This window comes from Sceloporus occidentalis, unplaced genomic scaffold, assembly GCF_023333645.1.
Source record: "Sceloporus occidentalis isolate IW3139 unplaced genomic scaffold, rSceOcc1.0.p SCAF_7, whole genome shotgun sequence".
Lineage (NCBI taxonomy): Eukaryota > Metazoa > Chordata > Lepidosauria > Squamata > Phrynosomatidae > Sceloporus > Sceloporus occidentalis.
Window position 1 is genome coordinate 58,860,098 of NW_028316987.1, and position 25,877 is coordinate 58,885,974.

The 25,877-nt window shown below is 39.3% G+C and overlaps 1 protein-coding gene across 2 annotated transcripts; it reads right to left on the reverse strand.

Annotated features, from left to right (window-relative positions):
* Nucleotides 1-1,663: 1,663 nt before the first annotated feature.
* Nucleotides 1,664-25,498, reverse strand: GPNMB (glycoprotein nmb). 2 transcript variants are annotated; one of them, XM_089531352.1, is made up of 11 exons: nucleotides 25,234-25,498; nucleotides 15,927-16,079; nucleotides 13,953-14,096; nucleotides 12,829-13,011; nucleotides 11,826-11,984; nucleotides 10,324-10,632; nucleotides 9,614-9,751; nucleotides 7,494-7,596; nucleotides 5,785-5,990; nucleotides 3,930-4,023; nucleotides 1,664-2,700 (listed from the first exon to the last, which is right to left on the reverse strand). In XM_089531352.1, exons 1-11 carry the CDS (start codon nucleotides 25,310-25,312, stop codon nucleotides 2,547-2,549), a joined length of 1,722 nt encoding a protein of 573 aa, XP_089387478.1. In that variant the 5' UTR covers nucleotides 25,313-25,498; the 3' UTR covers nucleotides 1,664-2,546. The 2 variants fall into 2 exon arrangements, with proteins under 2 accessions (XP_089387478.1, XP_089387480.1); XM_089531354.1 differs by lacking the exon at nucleotides 25,234-25,498 and adding an exon at nucleotides 24,273-24,340.
* Between the last annotated feature and the right edge of the window lie 379 nt (nucleotides 25,499-25,877).

Consider the following 25,877-nt stretch of genomic DNA (forward strand, 5'->3'; position numbering starts at 1 on the left):
TAATAATAATAATAATGTCTGCTTGTGTGTGAGGGTAGTGTGTGTATGTGTATATATATATATGTGTGTGTGTGAAGGGAGGGACAATGGGTTTTATTGGGTATTTTATTGTATTCTGTATTGTATTTTATTGGAAGCTGCCTCAATTCAACTGGAGAGGCAGGATATAAATAAAATTATTATTATTATTATTATTATTATTATTATTCATTCATTCATTCATTTACGGTCTTTCACCAAAGTATCCCAAAGTTATATAAACATTATTATTATTATTATTAGTGTGTGTGTGTGTGTGTGTGTGTATGTGTTTGTGAGAAGGCGGTATGTTTATATATGTGTAGTTGTGTGTGTGTGTGTCTGTAGGTGTTTTATATATATATATATATATATACACTGCATGCATATATATATATATATAATTTATTTATATAGCACTGTAATTTGCACAGTGCTGTACATAAAAACAATAAATATAAAAGAGTAAACCTGAGATATATATATATATATATATATATATATATAAACTGGGACTGTTTTAAATTTTGTTAGCCACCCGGAGTCCCTGTACTGTGAGAAAGGCAGGATATATATATATATATATATATATAGAGAGAGAGAGAGAGAGAGAGAGAGAGAGAGAGAACTATGACTCTAGAGAAGTGTAGGCTAATGTGAAGGTCTTTTGGATTTGGAGGCACTTTGTGTTTCAAGCCTCCATCCATCCCTTATTCACCTATACAGGAGTAAGCCCTACTGAAGTTAATTGGACTTCCTTCTGAAAAGATACTTATACTGCATTGCTGACCATTCTAGAAACAAAGTCATTCATGCCAAAGGTGAGAAGCCTTCACAGACAAGTGGCCCTTCCCTCAGATCCATTTCTGAAAAGAGAAGCTAGTTCCTTCAGAGGAAAGGCACTTCAGAATGGGATTTTATGCCATTGTCCAAAAAAAAAAAAAAAAAAAAACCTGGATAAATCTTCAGAAGCGTAGGAGACATCCCACTTGTGTAAAGATCACATATGACCAGGGAGGTACTGATTCACAAGAGAGGTAGCCCCATAATCAGGAGATTATCACACAGGGAAAAAGGTGAGAGTGAAGCAGATCGCTCCCATCCTTATCGTGCAATCGCACAAAGATTATCAGACGATGTTGTGCTTATTTTGTTAATATCCCATCCTTATGCCATCCTTATTGCATGATCACAATAACGCTTACCCCATCATTATCCTGTCCATGAAGTGGAATTGACTTGTCATTTTTCAATAATGGAAGTTTCTGTTAATGAAAACTGACGGGACAATTCTACTTCATTGACAGGATAATGAAGGATAAGCGTGACGTGTGTGATAATCTTTCACACAATAACACGATAAGGACGCATAAAGATGGGAGCGATCTGCTTCACTCCAGTCCCTATACTCCATGCAATAGTTTTCTAAGTGTCAGCATCTTACATTCCCACTAATATCTATTCCAAAAAAAAGTCCCACTGATTTTTATTGAGGCTTACTTCCAGGTTAGTGTGAATTAGATTGTAGGCTTAATATAACACAGTGGTTCCACAAACACATTCTGTAGCATACTTTTAAGAATTCAAACAGATGCATGGGGTGGACAATCCATAAATTAAAATTTATTGGCAAATGTGCTTCTATACATATATTTTTCCTTGTTTGCCTTCGAGTCATGTCTGATTTAAGGTGTCCCTAAAGCAAACTTGTCACAGGATTTTCTTCAAAGGAAGACCTTTGTTGTTTGAAGACCCACGGGTGTGTAAAGTACAGGTATTTTGTTTGAGCACATCTGATTCCAACCCAACATTTATGCAAACTGTAGCCATGGACACTGCCTAGTACACCTCTTGCCACAAACAAGAGATTCCCTTCTCCTCTGTGCGCCTCTGGGGTATTGAATTTAGCAAGCAGAACAGCCGTGCTGTACTGAAAGATGTTCAACTAAGTGAAAGTAAACTGTGTGTTTTTAATGGTCGATCCATTTGAAGCCATCAGAGTTAAGTGACAGTCAAAAGTGTTTGGAAGCTAGACCTTTGTATAGGAACAACACATATCCTACTGTTCATACCTGGCACATTGAAACTGAGCGGTATGCACCACAGAGTACACTGGGACTAGAGGACTCTCAGTTTAACAGCAAGAATCTCATCTAGTTTCTGAAGAAGTCATTCCTTCAAAAGTTCGATGGGAACTTTAGGATTTAAACTTAAGTGCAATCTTTGCAACAAAAATTATCTGCCACCCAACACACAGTTGTTAATACACTGGAGCAACTCATTTAGTAAACAGTCAATAATACCCAGCTTAAATTTTTTATTAGCTCATATACTATTGCATATCCAAGAGAGTAAAATGTTCTATTTCTCCACAAAATGCCATTTTAACAAGTGAATCAAACCATTATCCTGTATGTATAGTAAGCTTACCATCTACCCCCTTATTTTAACAATTAAGCATTCTTCCATTGAAATACAGTTCAATATAAAGCACCAAATGTATGCAAATATGAGATTATACTAAAGAGTTAGATGATTCCTGGCTTGCTTTTCAGCAGAGGATCTCGTTCATTGTTGGCTGGGAAGAGAACAGCCTTGACGTTGTTGAAGTAAACTCTCAGTCCTTCGCTTGTTGCCTCCTGTTCTTTTTTCTTTTCAATGGGTTTGTATTCTTTATACCTCCTGGAAGGAATGTCCAAAATTAGTTTACTGAAAGGTCTTCCTGTGAGGGTGCATTGTTATGGTAGTAACATCAGTGGGTCCCAAATACTATGGCCAGACTACAGAGATCATGTGAGTCCCATGCTGAAACAGCTGCGCTGGTTACCTGCTGTTTTAGGCAGAATTCAAGCTGCTGGTTTTGACCTTTAAAGCCCCAATTGGCTTGGGTCTAGATTATGTGAAGGACTGTATCTCCCTATACAAGCCTGCCCTAACGCTAAGATCAGCAGGAGAGAGCTTTCTCTCCGTTGACCATCTTTGCAGGCATGGTTAGTGAGGACTTGGGAAAGAGCCTTTTCGGTGGTTGCTCCCAGACTATGGAACTCCCTTCCATGGGAGGTCAGATTGGCCCCCTCCCTGCTCTCTTTTCACTGGCAGCTGAAGACATTTTTATTTAGTCAGGCTTTTGGTGGTGGGTGAATTTTACTTTTGTCATGAGATCTGCTGTTTTAATGCTTTAATGGTTTTCACTTTTTAAAATGGTTTTAACTATACTGTTTTTAAACTTATACTTTAATATTAATATTATTTAATTATTATTTTAACTTTTGTAATTAATGTTTTAGTTTTATCTTTTTAAATTATTGTAAGCTGCTCTGAATCCCATTTTGGAAGAAAGGTGGGATATAAATCCCATAAATAAATACAGATATGCTTTTTTCTTTCTCTGCTAGATCCTGGGTGGGTGGGCATGGGATGGGTTGTTCAGATTCTACTCAACAATTTGATTATTCGGCTTGAAAGATCCAAAATGATCTTTCACATCTCCAAGATAACTAAAATTATGTATGCTGACTGAGGTGGCCATGTGCATAGGATACAGACCTGTATTTGAAGTGCCTTCCACTTTAAACCTTCTGTTTAATTCTCCCTTCAGCCTTGTATTTAGAGGGCCGTCTGATTTCAAGATAAGTTTGATTTCAAGATAAAGGCTTCTAAATTTCCTATCTACACTTAGCATTTGGACAACAGAATAATCAGGCACATAGACTTCCCCACTGTTTGAAATGTGCTGTGCTCCCTATATAAATTGTAGTATTAATATTTACTTCTAAATTTACCATATACAGTTTTAATGCATATCTGAGTACACTTTTATCTTCTCATTTAGCAACATTCAAGTAGCAAAATACTGTCAATACTTGAATTTTTGAGTCTGGAGATTTTAATAGCTGGGCTCATCCACTTACTTGTAAAGGAAGAAAGTCAAGGAAACAGCAACCACCACCAAGAAAGCACAGGCAATCAGAACTCCTTCTGCTGTTCTTGAAAATGATCCTCCAGCTTGAATCACAAGATAAAAATGGTGGCATTAATGAATATCCAAACTTATCTCAATAATTAAGATGTGTTCAAGTCTAGTTAGTCAGATATCTATTGCAGAAGTACATCCTAATATTTAGTTTATGTCAAATATAATGAAAAGTCCCTACTCCAGGCATTAGCAATATTTACGGTAGAAGTAGGGGAGCTGTATTCCTCTAGAAATTGAAGGACTACAAGTCCCATTACTACTGACTATTGGCTGTGCTCACTGGGACCGACAGGAATTGAAGTCATATCGCTGAATGTACCGGTAATAGTTGTGGCATAAAGAACTAGTAAAATTAAAATTATACCTTTAAATTACAATATCATACATGTAGCCTAAATGTATTTACACTTACATAATTACCTATGGTTAAAGTCACATCACACTGTTGGCTCATTTTCAGCTTGTGGTCTACTAAGACTCTTAGAATTCTTTCACATGTATTGTTGGCATAAGTATAACAAAACAAAACAAAAAGCCAAAAAGAAACCTAATGGCGAAAACTAGGTTGAATCCATAGATTAATGTTTAAATATTTGAAAGAGTGTCATATTGTTTTCTGCTGCTCCAGAGAATAGGACACCGAGCAATGGATTCAAACTACAGGAAAAAAGATTCCATTTGAACTTCTTGATGGTAATAGCTGTTCGACAGTGGAACATGTTCCCTTTGAGTGTAGTGAAGTCTCCTTCTTTGGAGGGTTTTAAGCAGAAGCTCATCTGTTGCGAGAGCTTTGATTGTGTATTTCTGCATGGCAGGTAGTTGGACTGGATGGCCCTTGTAGTCTCTTCTAACTCTATGATTCTATTATTATTTCTCTCCCAGGAACAATAGAGAGCCTACCTAGTTGATTTCTGTTAGTCTGTTACTAGTTAAACTTCTTGTGCATATAACAGAAAAGTCAGCCAAAAAGAGCCCTAATGAGAAAGACAGGCTTGAATCCAAAGAAAATGATGAAGATGGTCTCTGTGTGAACGTTTTAATTGTGGACTTGATTAAGGATTGTTCTGGTAGCAAAGCCAAAATGATCAATCTAAACATTATACTACTACTGATGAAGATCAGGCCAAAAATATTATGAATATTCTGCTCAGGATTCAGGCCCAGGTCATCTCCCCCCCCCCCCCGCCCCCATTTAGTTTCTCTAATCCCTTTGAGCTTAGCTGCTATGCTCAGAATCTAGAAAGGGAAGGAAAGAATGAAAAACGCCAGCAACAGTGAAGTTTTTTGAGCTATTCCAGTTCCTGTGCAAAATTGTTGGGGCAACATCCTATGCCATGGCAACTTCCTGTAGAATCATGGGTTTTTGGGTTGGCAGGCTCTGGCTAAGAATTCTAAATACCTTTCCCTAAGCTACAGGTCCCAGGATTCTATACAGAGTTGCCATGCTAGTTAAAATGGAATCATTAATTGTGTAGTGTGAAAGGGCCCCTGGACTTGAAAGAGCAATCAAAGCTCATAAGCTGTACAAAAGGACTATTCCTGATGGAGATGGAAATTGCAAGAAGTGATGTGTTGGTAAGAATTGTGGACTTTCCCTGCGGGTATGGCTATGAGGACTGCGGTCTTGCACATCATATCATCCCACCACTGCTTTCTTTCTTATATGCCTTTGGCAGCCTATTTATCTACCATACAGGAATGCCTTAACTTACAAATCCAGTAGTTCCTTATAAGATAATAAGCATTTCAGGTGATAACTGCTGTGAATGCAATTGTTCAACAGGACTCACCTCCACTGATGGATATCAGAGTACTTGTGAGAGCCAGACTTGTAGCATCACCCAATGTGATGTTCACACAATAGGTTCCAGATTCATTGAAAGCTCTTCTGATGGTCAGCAGGCACTCATCAGTGATATCCACAGGATCGCATGCCTCGCTCTGTAAAACCTGGCACGTGGGGTCAGCAATCATAGTGCAAGCATCTGTAGGAAGACTGGAAAGTGGGAGGGAAGAAAGACAGAGAGTGTATTTTTCATCAGCTTTGTTTCAGTGCAGCCAGTTCATTTATTTATAAAAATATGCTGGATGGAAAAGGCGGATCGTTTCCCCAGTTACACAACACAGCACCCCAATGCACCCCATAGCCCACTTTTGGCTGGGGGCTGGGGTAGGAGCTGTATCCAGGTGCCTTTGGGGTGACATTATGTAGCTAGTGGAAAGGTATTGTGTGCAGGACTGCATTAAGTTCTTTCCGCAATGTCTTATGTACAGGTATACTTTACTTAACAAAGTCTATGTGGGTATGACTAGTATATCGGAAAATTTGATAGCAGAAACATAAATAACATGGAAAGAAAAGGGGTAGGTTCCTACACTAGGCAACAGAAGAGCAGTTCAATGTGTTTCCGTAAGATTTTTATTAAAAACTAACATTATGTATGTGTAAAAGGAAACAACCAGGTTGCACTGCATAAGTAAGCAAAATATTTTGAAATTTCTAGAGATACTTAAAAGCTTCTCTCAAAATGCAGACAGGGATGATTTTTTTTTCTCCACCAGTTTCTGCTTTACTTATGATCTCCATTTCTGTGGCCAAACTCTTGCTGTTATTGTTGTGGTGGTTGTTACTGTTGTGTGCCTTCAAGTCCTTTCTGACTTAAGGTGACCCTATCATGGGGTTTTCTTGCCAAGTTTCTTCAGGGGGGAGGGGAGTGTCATTGCCTTCCTCTGAGTGTGTGACTTACCCAAGATCACTCAGCTATTATGTGCATGTACTGTGGATGTGACAGGATAGGGTATGGAGCCATGACAATATTTCAATGTTGTTAGTCGTCTTGGGTCTCAGTATTGGGAAGAAAGGCAGGACATAAATAAAGGCATAAAGTAACTTCAGGTGCCTTGTTGCAAATCTGAGCTGACTTTCACTTGAGAAAGAAGATGGGGATGTACTTTTGAAAGCAGGTCCTTCTTGTTTAATATTAGACTGCCCACAGAAAATGTTTACATTGGTAAGTAATATTAATGAACATTGACAGCCCATGCTAGTGACTTTCAGTTACAGGTGTATAATTTTCTCTTCTTTTGGTTACCCCTTCTGTAAGATGAGATGAACACACAGTAATTATAGGCTACAATTCAACATCACGTTAGCATAGCATAGAGATACATGGAACCAGCACTACACAACCCCCATGCAGAATAGGAACATTGAGCAAAAAGCTCAATGACTGCACTACAGACAATTCACAATGTACAGCCACAGTGTACAATGAACAACTGCATGGAGTGACACTGTTGTATGTGAAACTCTGCTGTATTAGCAAAATAGATTTGTTGTGCAATGGCAAACAATTCACTCCACATGCGTAGTGTGAAGTATATATACATATGTCACTAACAGGATGCCAGATGCTGACCAACTTAAGCTTCTATAATATGTCGGAGTTTGTAAGTTTTATGAGAATCAGAACTGTCAGCATTAATTTCAAAAACCTACCTCCCTTGACAGGTTACTACAAAATCAACCATGGAGTTCTCAACTTGAGTGGCTGCCACCTGGACATTCGTCATTTGGATAATATTTACCCCAAGGATCCCCTCTGGTAAAAGAAAACCATTTCACAAGATGTCAGAATTTTTGAGACAAGAACTTTGACAGGAAAATAAAAAAGGGAAAATGACACTGGTGCATTGTTTTGGAGGACCTTAGCTTGAACTGATGACTCCCCAGAAATATTAATTTATGGTTTAGATAGCATAGAAACATTACTTGTTGTGGCTACAGCTCCTAGATTTCTCCAGCCAGCATGGCAAGTGGCCAGTTGGAGGATTCTGGGAGTTGTAGTCCAAGATAGCATCCAAGCACCATTTTTTTTATGATGGATAGACATACCAATGTTTTTCTCAACACATTATTCAAATAAATTACATCATATTAAATTTTGGCTCATAAGCATTTATAAGCATAAATTTACCATTAAAATTTTACTCCTCATTCTTTTTAAAAAAATTGTTCATTGTTACATTTAATGTTGCCTTTTGTTTTATGGCATTATGTTTTAATTTGTATCTAAACTGTTTTTATGTTTATTTCCTGGAAGCCACCCAGAAATAATTTATCTTATGGGGCAGCATACAAATCCCATAAATAAAGGAATAAATCATTTTCCATTGTAATTTAATAACAGATTGCAATTCAACAGTTTAATATTTCTTCAGCATTTGATATAAAGTGCTCAAGATCCTAGGCTGAATTAACTGTATGATCTACAATCTATTGGATTTGTGTGTCAATATGTTTAGTTTATCATCTTAACCACTCTTGAATTAGATGTAAGTTCCATTGAAATCAATGGGGAGCCAATCTTATTTCAAGAAGGTCTTCCTAGCTTGAACTCACATACAACACTAATAGCACCAACAAAGGAATAAAAGGAATAGTGGTATCAATTGCTCTGACCACAAAAGTGTCACAAAATGGGATAAGAGAACAACATTGTAGGCAAGTGGAAACAAATATGACTTTGGGGCAAGCTGGTGAGACTGATAGCTTTGCCCCACCAAGTTTATTGGTGAGTAGGGCCATCCCAAGATATTTTGCTAACCGATGCTAAGGTCAAGAGGTCAGTTCTCTAATTCCATATATAGAAGGCTGACAAGAATGTTAGCAGTATCTTCCACTGCTAGGGATGCAAAACAGGTCATGGGGATTCCTCCAACACAGGAAAATAGTTAGTGAGCTGTTATCTCTGCCACATGAAATAGATGCATCACTTGTCCTAATGCTAGGGCCAGCACTGCTGATGAGTTTGTTTAGTGAACTATTTCAAAAATATTGTTTCATAGATTTGGAGCCAAAGTTTCCCTTCTCTGTATACAAGGAATGTGATTAGATGGAAAAGTCTTCCTCCAGCAGAAAGGATTCTCTTCTTCTTGTTTTTAAAAACTTCTTCTGCTCATGGATGAGAACCTTTGATACCTATACTTAGTTTTTGCTTTAGGAAACCTAGCCTGCAAAAAGGAAGAAGAGGGAGATAGTTGTCAGCTAATAAACTGTTCCTTTACTGATGCTACAACATGGCTATTCTTCTGAAATTTGTCACTTGGAGACACTTTCTGCAAGAGGAGATTTACAGACGGCATCTTTAGTGCACAGTGAAGCATTTCACACATTGAAAACTGGGACGTGTGTGGCCAAGCAACATGAAAACATGATCAAGATGGCAAAAATCATGAACGAGAAAAAAAACACAAGCTAGGAAAGATGTTTGCTTTTTCCTGAACCAACTGAGAAGGACAAGATTCTGCCCTCTTTTTATCTCCCTCTGCTGAATTGAGTGCAAACCAATTTTTACACTTTGAACTCAGTTAGCATAGCATAGAGATACATGGAACCAGCACTACACAACCCCCAGCAACTTGGTTTCCTAGGACAAAGAAAGAGAGCGGGAGGAAGAAAGATAAACTGGGGAATTTTTTAAACAGCTGAAAAGTGGGATAACATAGGATTACTCAGATATAATCAGACCTCACACAACAGGACAATTGCAGGATAGAGTGAAGTTAATACAGTACTTAACAAAACAATCTGCTTTTTATCCTGCTGTAGATACATACCTACAATGAAAAGTGATGCTTTATAAGGTCCATTTCGAGTTACATGACATCCTTCAGCAGAAAGCTGTCCTGTTGGTAGCTCTGTTGTGCTGTAGGAGGTGGGAGTAGTCATATTAGATGGTAGCTGGGTAGTTATTGCTGAATCAAGGAAAAAGGAAGAGTTAATGTAGTTAGACCTTGTAGCAAAACATTTTGAGTATCAGGAGCAGGATCTATTTGAAATATCTCCAGGTCTTGCATTCTTGCTCTCCTCTCATAAATATCAAACTCATATAGAAATATTTCCTTGGACACTATGCCTATTTTGTGCTGCATATTTTATACTGTTAACCAAAGGCATGTCAAATGATTACATCTCCTTTTGGTGGACCTGTAGCTGGATGGCAAAACGAGTGCCTTAAAGTTTACTGTGTAGATTGGAACTTGGAAATAACATACTAAAAGTAAACTCTCTTACTCAGAACACATTGTTTAAAAAAAATAACAAGCTATTGCCATTACATTTTATGTTTTAACTAGAATGCTAGAAATGTTGCCTTCTAGTATTATCATATAGAAGATATTAGAAGGCCTACGGGAGAAATAGGAATGCAGTAATTTTTAAAATCTGATAAGCCATCTATTAAACACTGCCAAAAGCTGTTGTTCTGTTAACCAGTCACTTAATTTAACTAATTTGTTAATATTTGCACTGAATTACAGGCTCTTACCTGGGGTGGTAGGTAGTGGTGGTGAAGGTGTCACTGGTCCGCAAGGGGCAGGTATAAGAGCTTGGACAGACAAGTCAAGACTGAAATTTCCTGGGAGTTTATAGGTATGTGTTGAAACCGAATTGTTGGAAACAAACAAACCACTGCCATCTCCATAATTCCAGTGGTATGAAATAATGGAGCGGTTGAGGTAGTGGCTGGGATCATGAATCTTGACCTCAAATGTAATAGGGATATCCTTGATGAAGATATGGTCAGAGGCATTGCGGTCATTCTTCTGGGACATGTTCACATAGAAGGGGATTTTATCTGGATATAAAATAAAGCCAGAGAGAAGGATGAATGCAAGACAATGCTGCCTTTATGGTGGAGACACTGTGGTTATAACAAAATTAAGGGTCATATCAAGCATACACATTGATTTCAGGCCACATTAAAAGACCCATATTTGCTGTGCCAAATTTAATGCAGGCATCGGATTTTCTATGCAGGAAAAGGAAGTGATAATGTGCTGTGCACAAAATTGGTTCCATTTTGTGGGTTGGACATGCATAGTTTATATTTTGGACACATTAGACACAGCTGGACGTCACAACAACCCAAGCTATAATTAAAACAGGAACAATCAACTACGGTTTCTTTAGTATAATGTCCAAACCTGGGTAGAAGACAGCACTCTGGTTTATTCTCCCTACAAGCCAGAGAAAGAACCTTAGAATAAACTATGCAGTTAATCACACAGGAGGCTAAGTATCCAAATCCCGTGCAGAAACTGGATTTAAATTCCAGGAATATCCCACAAAAGTGGGGTTGTTTTCAGACACATCAGGGGCACTGAGCATTAATCCAACATTAACCCACACAGAAAGTGGACAAAATTGGCTGGTTTTTTTTTTTTAAAAAAGCAGCCGGTTTTGTCCACTTTCTGTGCGGGTTAATTTTGGATTAATGCTCAATGCATCTGAAAACAATTTCACTTTTGTGGATTTAAATCCTGTTTCTGCACGGGATCTGGCCGGCTCCCTCCCGTGTGATAAATTCCTATGAGTTATTTCTCTGTCTCATCAAGAGAGAAACCAGAGAGCCAACGTCCTTCAAGTCTGAACATCATGCCTAACAGATAGACAACTTTGGTAGGTTCCAGGGTCAGCCTTTGTCCCCTGGGACCTGCTGTAGGCTGCACTCTTAGCAAAAGTTATTTTCCACCATTTTTAAATGGGAAATGACAGAATGTTTATTTCCAGTTTAGATACACAGCGTACACACATTTTTAATAAAATAAGGAAGCATACTTAAATGGGAGACATGCACTTCTTGGATGCTTCCAGGAACATAGTCTTTCTTCTTTTTTGCACCAAACAAACAGCAGCAGAAGTAAGTAATTTGGCCTGGCTAGTCAACATACAATCCACTTACATTCTATCAATGTTTGTGTGTGAGTTCGTGTGCCAGCATCCCTGATGTAAACAATCCAAGTGAGTTGTGATATCAACTAGACTCACCTGTTACCACATAAACAAGACTTGCTGCAGTTACTGGTACAAATGATCGATAGCCTCTTCTGTAAACGGACACTTCCATAATTTGTTTCCCAAGAGTTATATTTGTTGTGTTGATAGACACAATAGCTGAAGACCCTCCTGTTTTTTGGTAATACTGGCCTACAGAATGAGAAGAAAGGGAAGAAAGTGTTTGTGGTGTGGCTTGACATTCTTACCTTTCCAAGGATTACATTGGTACCTATTCACTTCAAGTAGATAAACAAAAGGTCCTTCCCAAAAATGCTAGATAAATAAATTTAAAAAAATTGAAAAACAAGTCAAAATGCCTTGCATTTCTATCCAGCCTTTCTTACCCAGTCACTTCTGACTTATGGCAACCCTAAGGCAAATTTATCATGGGATTTCCTTGGCATTGCCTTCCCCTGAAGCTGAGAGAGTGTGACTTGCCAAAGATCAGGTAGTGGGTTTCATGGCAGAGCTGGGAATGGAAACCTGGTCTCCAGAGTTGTAGTCCAACATTCAAACCACTGACTGCACCACTCTGACTCTCTTAAAGTGGAATAAACTTCATTTATGCAGTGCTAGCCTTTGACTCTTATCAGGTACCACCTGAAACATTAGTATAATCCAGAACTCACTGTGTGGATAATATTCTTACAGAGTTTAGTCACTAGATGGCACTGGACCTATTTGTAGTGGGTGAAGTAAAGAGTTTCTGGACTGTTCTATTTTTGCTGAAAAGAGTGAGAGAGAGTAACATTCTTGTCCAATTTTGTGGCAGATGTAACTTTTGGGCCTTCTGCGACATCAGCAGCAGTTCTGCAGCAAAAACTTTAAATTAATTAATTAACAATGATCACCAAATGTATATCACAGAATACTTAGTAGTAGGCAACAAGGAAACTTGTAAAGAATGTTATCCTACAATATTTGGAAAATGCTAAGTAAGTGAATAATAATGGAATAAAAATAAGTGAAAACCAATATGTATTATAGGACTAACCAAAAGTGTGAAACACATAGATGAAGTTTCTTCTCCTCCAATCATGATGGTAGGGGAAAGGTCTCCCATCTGGAAACACATTGTGGCTATTGTTGTGTGTGCAATTTTCCCAGCCACAATTATCAATCCATTCAGTCCAGTTGTAAACATATTGGTCAGGAAGATTGACATAATCTGAAGAACCTAAAGGCAAACAAAGAAACAAAAGATATCTGGGGTAGCAATGATGGACATACAGCAAAATACAGTAACATCCCAAATCCACAAAACAGCAATATCTTTATCGGCCCAACCAAAAATGCACAAAATACACCATACAAGCTTCACAGATGTAGCTGAGATGATGGAGCTCCTGTGGAATTCTTTTGCAACTGCTTTTTGTACCACAGCTCACTGGTGGAAGAGGACTGGATGCATCATCATTCAACACCCCACTCTCCAATACCCCATAATTCCTTTGTTGGTGTGGCCACCTGGCTTATAATGTTAGTTTTGGGGGGCATCTGTAGTCACTGCAAAGGTGCCATAACCATAAATATGACTTGTAATGTTTATAATGTTTGGCTTACAGCATCATAAATATAGGACAGGATGCCAACCTTTGTTGCTTCAAACAGAGCAGCAAATGGGGTGTACACTCATCAGTGAAGTCAAGGTGCATTGCACTTAAGGCTAACCAAGTTATTTTGGAACCTATGCCAGAAAATTCTCAAAACACATCTCAACTCTGGCAGTAAAACTGCATATAATAAATTGAGTAACTAAATATTTGCTGCCCTTCTGTGAAACTCAAAATCATCTTCTGTGGCAGCTACCTGATGCTAGGGTTGGCCCTGGGGGGCTTACCTCTGAGGAAACATGAACAGGACTCTACGACGTGTTATCTATGAATCAAAGCAGCTATAGTGCCTCTTGGCATTCAGATACTTTGGAGTGCCAAAAAACTCCATTCATATCTTTCAAAGAAAATGCTTGAAGACAACCATCACAATAATTATATTTCAGGAAATGTCATCAGTTGCACATTCCACAAGACACTCCCAGCAAAACCAGCAATCTCTGGTATCGCCTCCCCCACCCACCCACCCAAAACACACACATGCATCCAGACAGTTGTTACTTACCATTTATGCATTTTCTGTCATACACTATATTGCTGTCATTATCTTCTCTTTGACACCGAGGAAACTTCAGGGTCACACTAAAGGTCACATTGGATCCTACCAGTGCTGGGCTGTCACTGGTCAAACTGGCCACCACCCTTCCTCCTACAAGAGTTAAGATTGTGTCGATTTACTTATTACATCAACATTTCACTTCACTGCCAAGGAGTTCAAAATAGTTCTTCTCCACCTATATTAACCTCACAACACATCTACAAGCAACATACAAAAATACCTTTCTAAAATGCCTCCTAGTCATTCACATCTTTCAGTCAACTCTATAACATGGAACAGACTTTTTATTTTTAAAAAATTATGTGTTAAATAATTTATACTATCAAAAAAACTCAAGTACAATATAATTTAATAAACACATACTGGCTGGCATCCAGTTAGTGGTATATGCAGACTACGCAAGTCCACGTGTATATTTTTATTGGTCATTGAGTAGGTTGGCATTCTTGTGATGACCAAAGCCTTCCTGGACTCATTTAGACACTACAGGCCTCCCCTTGCCTCTGGTTAAGTTCCTGTAGCCAGATGCAGATTGCTTGCATCATTCATTGAGACCCTGGTGATCCTGGTGGATCTCAGTGGATCATGTAATAATTCTACATCTGGCTAAGGGTTCATAGCCAGATGCTTCTCCGATTCCCCCACTCTCTACCAGTTATGGAATGGCTGGGGAAGGGCTACAACAGCTAAACAGTGAGTCTAAGGGCTGTTGAGAGGAGAGATGTAGCATAGTTCTGCCTGCAGTACCACAGCTGGCCTTCCATATGTACAGATTCTTTATTCAGGCATTCAACCATCCACAGTTTTGGGAATATATATATATATATATATATGTTCCAAAAAGCTGATTTTGCCATTTTATATAAGGAACACCATTTTACTGTGCCATTGTATTTAATGGGATTTGAGTATCCATGGAGAGTCCTAGAACCAAAGCCCAGTGAATACCAAGGGCCTACTGTATTATTCTATGCTCTTCCTTATAAGATCCCACTGTCAAATACAGTTTATATACAAATTTGTTTAATGCAAATAAAGGAAAACCTACTCCTACTGAAAACAAGCATTTGACTATATTAACAGAAAATCAGATCCTTATCTAGCCTAAACTGTACCATGCACACCCAAGAGAGAGGAATCTCAGACAAATCCCAAGGTTTGCAAAAATGTACACACACTATTGGCAGCAGTAGTGAAATTGTGTGAAAAAGAACAGGCTAAAGTGTTAGAGAGCAATTGTTTTAAAAGGGTTTGTTGCTCAGCTTCTGAATCGTGGCTTGTTTTGGCACAATAAACCCTAATGCTAGATTCAGGCATGCTGCTAACCTATATGTGCCTGGTTTGTTTATCCATTAACTTGAAGGCAAGGAGTGAAAAGGCTGTGGACACCAGCATATGATGATTTACAGAACAGTTTAGTAAGTCAGGACTCCAGGTTTACTGTTATTTGTGAATGAAGCATTTGTTAACCATTTCTGAGGCAAATGAGCAAACAGTCTAAACAAGGGTTTTCATAGGGGCTGCTCACCTCTAGAATCTGATTGATATTGATGATCCCCATCCACCCCAAGAAAAAGATACTTCTCTTGCCTCAAATCTTTAATTTTAGTTAATCTTTTACTTAACATTTTTAATTTATATTGTTGCTTAATTTTTTATACTGTTGTTGTTTTGCTGTTTTTAGCTGTTATTTTTATAATTGGGAGGATGGTTGGGGGAGGGGATTATTTAAAAATGTGAATTTTATATTATATTGTATTTTATTATAAATTTGCTGTAATCCGCCTTGACAAAAGGTGGAATAATAATAATAATAATAATAATAATAATAATAATAATAATTGGCAGTCTCATACAGTGGCATGCTCCTCACTTGCTCAAGATAGATTGACTTTTCCCCCCATGCACATGAAGCTGTACCTTTCCAGCAGTTTTCCCATCTGCGGTCTCCTTCTTCCCAGTGAGGGTAGAGTTTGTCATTCCAGTTGTTGTGGTCAGAAGACCAGCCCTTTAGCCTCCTGTGGTATCCGTTGTGAGAAAATGCCCTTCCTCGAGTCATCACATCTTGAAATTCTAGAAAGCAAAGTTAACCATATGCAAAGTGTTATCATAAACCCTTTGTTTGCTTTTGCATACACTTCACAGTGAATTAACTTTCTGCAGAAAAATATAGAGTTTTATTACTATAAAGAAAGCATATGTCTAACTTGGGGATTTTTGTATATTTTCTCTTAGCTGTGACATGTTCAGAAGCTTCAGAAGGAATCTTATAAATAGAGAAGCCCATAAATTCACACTCTCCAGTACCTCCTTTGTTGATTTTTGCATTTTTGGTAAGCATTTAACATGATTTAATTTGGATTATCATATATGTACTCGACTATAAATCAACCTCATGTATAGGTCAAGGCAGGTTTTGGGACCAAGATTATGGATTTTTATATGGCCCATGTATAAGTTGAGGGTAAAACTCTGTTTGTGATCACACTAATGGCTTGATGGATGAGAGAACAGAGTCATAGATCAGCGCTTCCATGACAGATTACACTCACCTTTCACCAGGTGATAGTTCTTTATTTTATATATAAGAGTTAAAGTACAGTACATTGAGCCATGAATAAATCGGCTCAGTTTTTTGGGGTCAGTTTTTAAACTAAAATTCCTAGACTTATACTTGAGTATATACAGTAATAGCAGTTACCTGTTTTAAATCAATTGCAGCAGGATATCTGAACAGGAGCTATGGAATTATATTCAAGAGATTTAAGGAATGTCTATTTAGTAAATGCTGTATACTGTAGTTCAATTTAGTGAAAGCATGTATATACAGCGGCAGTTTAGATCCATACTGGGATTTGTACTGTAACATTTCCTTGAAATATACACAGGATTAGGGTTTCTGAAGTCTTCTGTACATTTATTCCAACACATACTTAAATAATTTTGAAATATTGCCGTTACTGTGGCTTGAAGGGAGAGAAGAGTATGCTGGCACAGCTCCACGGTGCCTTGGGTACTAAGAAATTGATGGGCCAAGGACAGGGATAGTGGAGGACTCTGGGTGTTGGACTACAGCTCCCAGCATTCTTTGTAATTGAATATGGAGGCTGGAGCTAATAGGAGTTGCAGTCCAACAATACCTGGAGAGCCGCATTTTGCCCACTTTGCTTTAATGTTGGATTTTAGACTAGGGAATCCCAATCCTGATGAATCCATCAACCTTGAGCCAGTTATTATTACTCGCCTTAATCTTCCTCACAGTTGTTTTGAGGATAAAGGGAATGAGATAACATCTGACTGATTGTAATCTTATTCTCACCTCTCAGCAGTTTAATTAAAATTTTATTTACTGCAGAGAGTTGCTTTTCAATCAGAAGGTCTACCAAATCATATGATATGCTCAAAGTCCTACTCCAGTTTTTCTGTCGATGAACAACACCCCCCCCACTTGCTTGTAGGAATGAACTTTGTATGGGAAGGAGAAAATGGGGGGAAGTAGCAGATAAATAGAATCTGCACAGGCCAAGAAGTGGAGGAACAAATTTCACAAAGAGCACCCACAAATACCCAAGTACTGAAAGCAAGCCAAGTTATCTTGGTGCCTGAAGTTTCTTCTCCACATCCCAGGCAGGGAAATGCAATCCCAAATGAACTACTACAAATACATATACAATAATTAAACAAAAATAGGATGCAAAGGAATGTAATAACAAAGTAAAATAAAGGCTTGCCCATGCCAAGGCACGTGAAGTGTTAGTCACTCTTTTAAGGATCAAGGGATCTCTTCACTTTTTTATGGGACAAGCTCAAGAGGCTTGGGAAGTCACACTTTTGGATCTGGTGGGCTGCATGAGGCCCACAGTTCACACTTTCCCCATCCCTGCTTTAGGTTATAATTCCAGGCCTGTTCAATGTGAAGTCGAAGGCTTTCATGGCCGGCATCCATGGTTTTTTGTGGTTTTTTTCGGGCGATGTGGCCATGTGAAGATGCCAGCCACAGATGCTGGCAAAACGTCAGGAAGAAAAAATTTCTAGAACATGGCCACATAGCCCGAAAAAACCCACAAAAAACCAGGCCTATTCATTCTGCTGAATGACGCTCCGAATATTTGCCCTAATATTTGCCCTAAGTGAGCCTCTGTTTGACGTGATTAATACGGGAGCAAGAAGAGGGAGTAAATACAGAGGAAATCGTACCAAAACAAACAACAAAAAAGTTCCAATCAAAACCAGTGTTTCTGTCCCATGCCTTCCCATCTGCCTCAATCAAGGAAAGAGTTGAGAAGCCCTTCTCCTTTCACATCCCGTCTTTATGGAAAACGCCAGGGTCAACCAAGATCTTTTGCTCCCTGAGATGGAAAAGCAATTGGCATACACCCCTCCTGCCTATCAAAGGCTCAAAGCACACAAGGCCAACCAATTTATTCTGAGACACAAGATTGAAGATTCCAACAAAAACCTTCCTCCTTCTCTGCCAGAATAAATATAACATAAACAAATCAAATATCAGCTCAGTGTTCTTGCATGATATGCCAAATCTGCTGTTGCCTCCATTTGCCTAATTGGAAGGCAAACCTGGAAACTATCATTTGTTTCTGTCACATGCTGATCCTTCCATGCAGGAGAAAAGGATAGGAGGAAGGGTGTTTTGTTGTTGTTGTAGAAATAGAGGATTTAATGTTAAGATTTCTTTGTCCACCAACTTCTTTTACTTCCCTACATCAATATCTCAAGTCTCAGCTCTCTGCTCCAGTCCATTTCTGAACTACTTCATTGGGAAAGAAGATTTTGTTGGTTTCCCTATGTGATCTTTAAAAAACAAAGCAAAAACAAACAAACAAAAAGACTATAGAAGTCATTACTTTTAAATTCATAGAGTCAAGTCATAGGATTTCTGACTTTCTGTATTTACTGGCAGCCCCAAAGGTCACTTTGAACAGTGAAGCTGTTAATCACCCCACCTGACACATTGGATGAATGCCTACATTCCTTTTTAAAAACATGTGCTTATTTTATCAAAATTCAGAGCGCATTATAAAGCCAATGTTGTGTCACCCTCAGCAACAAGAGAAAGATGCCAAAGCGAGATTTTAGATCTCCTTCCCTATTATAAAAGAACAGCACTTTAAAAAAATCCCAAAACATGAGTCAAAACAAACATAAATTACTAGCAGATGAAGAGAAACAGCATGCATCAAAACACCCAGTACAGCTATGACCAATAAGGTTAGGAGGGGCTGCCAGTTCCAAATGTATGCAATGCACATATTATAACCATTTACACCACTGTTTTATCTAGCATGATCATCATACCTCCCTGCTTTCATCCTGTATCAGTAATAACTAATGTAGTTCAGCATCTGATCTCCACCTTAAGTTTTAGTTAAGTAACATGTAGCTCTTCAGACAGGGCTGGCCAACAACTTCCATCATCTCTCACCATTGACTATGCTGATTAGGGGTGCTGGGATTTATAGTCCAGCGACATCTCAAGAGGCATAGTTTGCCCAGCCCATTTAAAGGGTTAAGAGAAGTTGGGGAGGGGTAGGTTTTGCAGTTTTGCAGTTTTATTCCTCTTTAATCACCTGGCTATATTTTATTTCTTAAATCAATATATATCTTGCCTTTCTCTCAACACAGAATTCAAAGAAAGTATAACAGAACAACAACAGTAACCCATTAATACAAAAGTTAAAAAATTAACCACAATATTGTTTCTAAAAATACCAGTTAAAAACCGGTTTAAAAACTTGTTTAAAACATAATAAAACATAGAAATGCTCCATCTGCTGCAACAAGTTAAAAACTGAAGCCCTGCCTAGATAAAAAGGCTTTGAGAGTGACACTCTCGAGCAAACTTGGACTTTGCAACCCTATGCTGCAACTTTATGCACATTTTATTTATCTAGATAGGTAAGTTGCATCATCATCATCATCATCATCTCAATTTATATCCCACCTATCTCTCAATAATGGGACTCAAGGCAACTAACAATATATTTAAAAACAATACAAATTAAAAACTACACAAAGTCATTAGTAAAAGTATAAACATAGGAGTTATTTTAAAACTATTTAAACTATTTATAAGGTTAAAATGTTAAACATTAAAAAATAGGAACTATACAAAGCTTAGAAATAAAACTGCACAGCATTAAAACTCCACCCCAGTCAGTTTCTGAAAGCCAATATCATGCGGTAGCACATGTTTATGTGCTTATATGGTTTAGAATTCGCACAGGCAAAGACTTTCATTATAACAGATAAACATTGACTTTATTGAATAACATTTAACAAGAATATAACTTAGAATAGTTCCAAGGTGGTATAGGGCTTGTACAGATGGGCGCTTTGCGCTGGCCTGGGCCCAAACTAGGGTTGCGCGGGGGCTGAGCTTTTACATGCTCAGCAACCCTACCACGCACCCTGGCCGTCACCATGACGCACCCCCATCCATATGGTGCGCACAATGATGACGTCTGTGCGGCGCAGCGCCCAAACAGCGCTGTGCTCATGTCATCATGGTGTGCGAGTGCACCAATGGCACCCTTCACATGGCCTAAAAAGAGCCCGTCGGGGAGCAGGCTCTTTTTAGGCCTCCCAGAGGCTGCAGCGTTTGGTTGCCGTGGTCTCCATCCAGGGCAGAAAGGGGTGGCGTCTCACTGCCCCTTTCTGGCAATCTGTCCAGCCCCATAGTTACATAAATATTACAGCAGGTATTTCACAATTTCCTCTTCACAATCTCCAATACACTTTCTCTGCCATTCAGTATCCTTCTCTCAACTCAATTTCCTTCAACTCCTTTCAACTCTCTTCACCTCTGTTAAATCCCCCCTCAACTCCCCTTCAACTGCTCTGCATTGAACTCCCCTGAGCAGAACTCTCTTGGACTCATCTCAACCTTATTCCCTTAACTCAACTTGACTGACTTCTCAGTCACTCACTCCTTCCTTTTATATTTACTCCTCCCCCGGGACCCTGTCTCTCACAGTCAGCCTGAACTGAGATTTGCTGTCAGGAAACTAAGTCTGCCCAGTGACTCCACAACAGCCTGACAACATAAAAAGGTTTTGACTTGCTGACAGTAGGAGAGCAAGAATGGGACCATCCTGGCCTTTCCAGCAAGGGAGTTCCAAAGTGTGGGAGCAGTGACTCCCTGGTTATCCCATCCTTGTCCCATTCCTGTCCCATCCTTCCCACGCAATTGCGGTAAGGACTTTCAGATGATGTTTCATAGATCCCGTTGTTAACCCAGCTAAAAGCACGATTGACAATGATCATACAAAAGACTTTCAGATGATGTTGTGCAGATCTTGTCATTAATCCATCATTAACCTATCATTAGCCCATCATTAAAGAGACATTGGCTGGTATTTTGCATTAATGGAAGTCCATGTTATTGCAATGCCCCTATAATGACTGGTTAATGGCGGGATCAGTGCTACGATTAGGAAGCCTTTCGCACTATTGGGTTAATGATGGGATAAGGACGAGGGAGCAATCCTGTCCCCATCTGGTCTCTGTGTGATAATCTCCACAGACTCAAATGGAGTAGGGTGGATCTGTTGCTGTTTTTTCCACATTCATAGGGCTGACTATGTGAAAGAAACAGAAAACTAATGAACTCTTTGTGTTCTGGGGCATAGCCTTAAGCTAGGGTTGGCAGAGTGAAAACTGGAGATGTCTCCTGTACCTTTAGTGGTTGTGTAGAAGAGGGATTTTTGTCAGGTGTTACTTGTCATGTAACTAGGTAGATATGCAACACAGACTGTGTCTCCCCATATGAGCCTGCCAGCGTTTTAAGATCATTAGGAGAAGGCTTTCTCTCAGTCCCACCGCCATCACAGGCTCACTTTGTGAGGACATGAGAGAGAGTCTTCTCAGTGGCTGCTCCCACCCTCTGGAATGCCTTTCCATGGGATACTAAGCTGGCTCCCTCCCTGCTTGCCTTTTGCCGCCAGACAAAGATCTTGTTGTTTAAGCAGGCTTTTAATGAGTAAGGAAAGGAGCTTCTTACTGGGATGTCGGTTTGAAAAAAAACTTTTTGTATGTCTTTTAAATTATTTTATACAGTTTGATGTGTGAATTTTAATTGTTTTTAACATTTTACTATTAAGGTTTTTTAACTGACTTTCTTTTGAACCCATGTCAGTTCCCACTCTGGGAGAAACTGCCATACAAAACAAACAAACAAACAAACACCTCTTGCAATTCCCTCTTCTGCACAACCATGAAAGGTACAGGAGCTGTTTCCACCCTGGGAGTCCTAGTCTTAGCTCAGGGAGACAGAAGTCCCTGAACTACATCTGGTAAATCCTCAAGAGTGACCCTTGAATAATTTTAAGACTCTTATGTACATTCATTCTGCACATCCAAGGGCCAAACCAAATTCAATATTCAGCACACAGTTAGCCCATATGTATTTAATTTTTCTTTCTTAAAAGCAGCCACAGCAGCTCTCAGCCCATACTAGTGGGACACACTTTCCCCATTGCAGCATTTTGAGACCATGGAGGGTTTGAAAAGATCTTAAAAACACACACACATTTTTTTCCACCAAGGTCCCAATCCAGACTCCCTAGAACTTTTATTTGTCTCTGGATGAAAAGTACTATGAAAACCAGTGTTACTTTCAGTTCCTACATTAAAGGCTTGGCCCCTTTTCTCAGACTGAGGAGAATGAATCTTAGGCCAAGTGGGGATTCAAACCCTGGTCTGCCTGTATCCTACTCCAACACTCAAAGCACTACATCATGCTGGCTCCCCCATAAACATATAAACAACAATACTTTGCATACAGTTCATTTTATTGTACTGTGGTCCCTTGGTATCCTCTGAGGTTTGGTTACTGTACCACCTGTGGGTCCGAAAATCTATATACAGTCATATTTGTGGCTTTGATATTTGCGGAATTGATTATTCACGGATTTGATTAATATGTTCTCTCTAGGAATATCTAAGTCCTCCAGTGCAACTCTATGGTCAAATTTAACTAAAAGATGCACTGAAAGACCTAGAGATTCCTAGAGAGAATACTCGGCATTTGTAGCTCCTCCAGTGCAGTTCTATGGTCAGTGTCTGTCGGACTTTGACCACAGAGTTGCACTGGAGGACCTAGAGATTCCTAGAGCAGTGTCCTCTCAGGTAAAAAAATGGTGTTTTTGTTATTTGCGGCTTTTCCATATTCATGGGGGTCTTGTGCCCCTAACCCTAGCGAATATGGAGGGACAAGTGTAAAATGGTAAAATAAAGGTTTGCTTTTTGGAATATTTTTTTAAAAAATATTTTCAAGCCATGAATCCAAAGATGTAGAATCTGTGGATATGGAAGGCCAACTACATTTGGAAACTGATTTCCTTCACATAGATTGCTCAAGAAAAACAAACAAACAAAAAAAGACAATGAACATAATATGTGAGAGATTATATATATATATTTTTTGCACCCAGGCCATGTACTCCTTCCTGTAGGTCTATGAACCCCAGGTAAAAAAATCCCTGCTCTACTTGTCATTTCTGTACTTCAGATAGTGCTCCACCATGTGCCTTTACCTGCAGATTTCTAAATATGTGTTTGCCCAGAGAAATATGCATCCCAAACTCCACAGGAGATGTGGGGGAGCTTGGAATGGGCAATTGGTGCAGCCTCTCTGCCATTTCATCCTGAGATTTATAGATTCATGAGGTATTTAGTCTTCCATCATATGGAGCCATGACAGTTAAAATAGCATCAAATTGCCATGATTCCTCAGTGTAGATATGCCTCTCTTCCTAAAAGGGAGATGGAAGCAGTGACTATAATGGAAATCTCCACTGCAATTGGAACCATTATTGTTGTTGTTGTTGTTGCATAACAATTTCTAACATCCCCCAGTCAGCAAAAAGGTAGGTTTCCCAAACTCTAGTCTCATTCCTGCTATATTTTAGCTTTGCAGCCATTGCAGGTGCCACTACAAATCCCATACAATGAAGTCTGAGGAAGCCTAGAAACTATAGCTTCAGAAGTCAGACTATTTGCATATCACATTTACACAGTTCACACACCTGTATTTCATGGTAATTGACCCAAGAAAACTACCCGCTACACCTTCTTCAGCACTCAGAATCATTTGTGCTGAAAATAATCCCCCATAGAGAAGCATAAGAAGGGAAAAGAAAATTAACCCATTACCCAGAATTACTATGAACCTTATTGGACCCCATTATGGGCACGGGAAGGGGCCACTCAGGGCTGCACGAATCTGAGAAAAAACGCATTTCACTGCACCTCAAAGTGTCCTCAAAATGGCCCCATTCCATCGCCCGGCACCAAACCATTCCCATTCAGGACTGAGGCGCATCCTTTGCTTTGGTCGGAAGATGCGCCTCAGTCCTGAATGGGAAAGGCTTGGTGCTGGGTGACAGAATAGGGCCATTTTGAGGACACTTTGAGGTGCAGTAAAATGCGTTTTTTCTCAGACTCGCACGGCCCCGAACATTCCCTTCCCATGCCCATAACGGGAGAAAAAATGGATCCAATAAGGTCCTATGACTGGTGACAGAGTATTATGTTAAAGTGCAACCTGTATAGATATAATATTGTATATATCCCCTCAGAGCAGCGAGTTTAGCTACAGTGGGGCAAAATGAGGGCATTGCTCCCCAAAATAAGCATTCTGCCTCCATTTAATTTACCTTTATTCCCCATATTTCTAGCATTGCATTAGCTTAAAATGCCAGTTCACATTTAGAAAGACTATTTAGGAATCCAGTGAAAAGGAACAGACAAAATTATCAGGGGAATGCAAACACAAGAAACTAAAGAGTTCCAGGTATGAACATTCTCTGCAATGTTAGAAATTTGGGGAATGAAGGAAAATTTAATTGGAGGGGTCAGAATGGCCCCTCCCCAATAGCTACCAACCCCAACTCAGAGGTAAGGCCCACTAAGCTTTTTGTGCATTTACGTCTACATAAATGCCTATAAGACTGCAGCCCAGATCTACTAAGAGCAAAAGAAATTACAAGCGCTATCATATAACTCTTTTCTGCAAGAGCTCTTCAAACCAATCCCTGCACCTGTGCATTTAGCCAGAGTTTTATTTGCATACATCAGCTTCATCTGCTGATGTCTTTAGGTCAGTCTGTTTGAAAGGGCCCTAGTGCAGTGCATTTCCTTCTCAACTCCTGATCAATGATGGCAATGCTAGGGCTGGTTTTCCTGAGGGGACACACAGTAAGGAACTCACGTTTGGTGGCCACAGCAGGTAGGACGCCTTCAGCGATCAACAGGTATCCAAGAGGGAAGATGAGGAAAGTCCACTTCATCTTAACTGGACTCTGAGACCACAGAACCTGCACAGGTTAATTTGCTTCTTCTTGAAAGTTCTTCAGAGTAGAAGTGGATATAATTTTTCCTCTCCTGGCCTCCTCCCCTCTGATTAAATTAAAGCCTTGGGGCTCATCATGTGATGGCATTAAGAAGAGATGCATGATTTTGTGTCTTCAGCTCTCTTTCTTTTCCAGCTCATGTGCTTATGACTCATTCCTCTCACTTTCAACATCCACAGATTTTTTTACAGCTCTGCTTAGCTGTGCAGTCCTTTTGCCTCTCGGCTGTTTCTAAAGTAACACTGCACCTTTCACTGAGGGTGTGTAGTCATTTATGATGTGACTTCTTACAGTGATTCAGGAATAGCCAACTTCTGTACTCTCAGGGAACTCTTGTTGTTCTTCAATCAGGGGCAATGCTCCTGACTCAGGGTCCAGAAGTGTTATTTTTGAAGGGTCCTATGTTAGAAGCAATAACACCTAGGCTAGCAGTAAAGACTTCATCCTATTGGAATAAATTTGCATCTAGCATGGCCTGAAACCTGCCAGGGAAATGTAACAC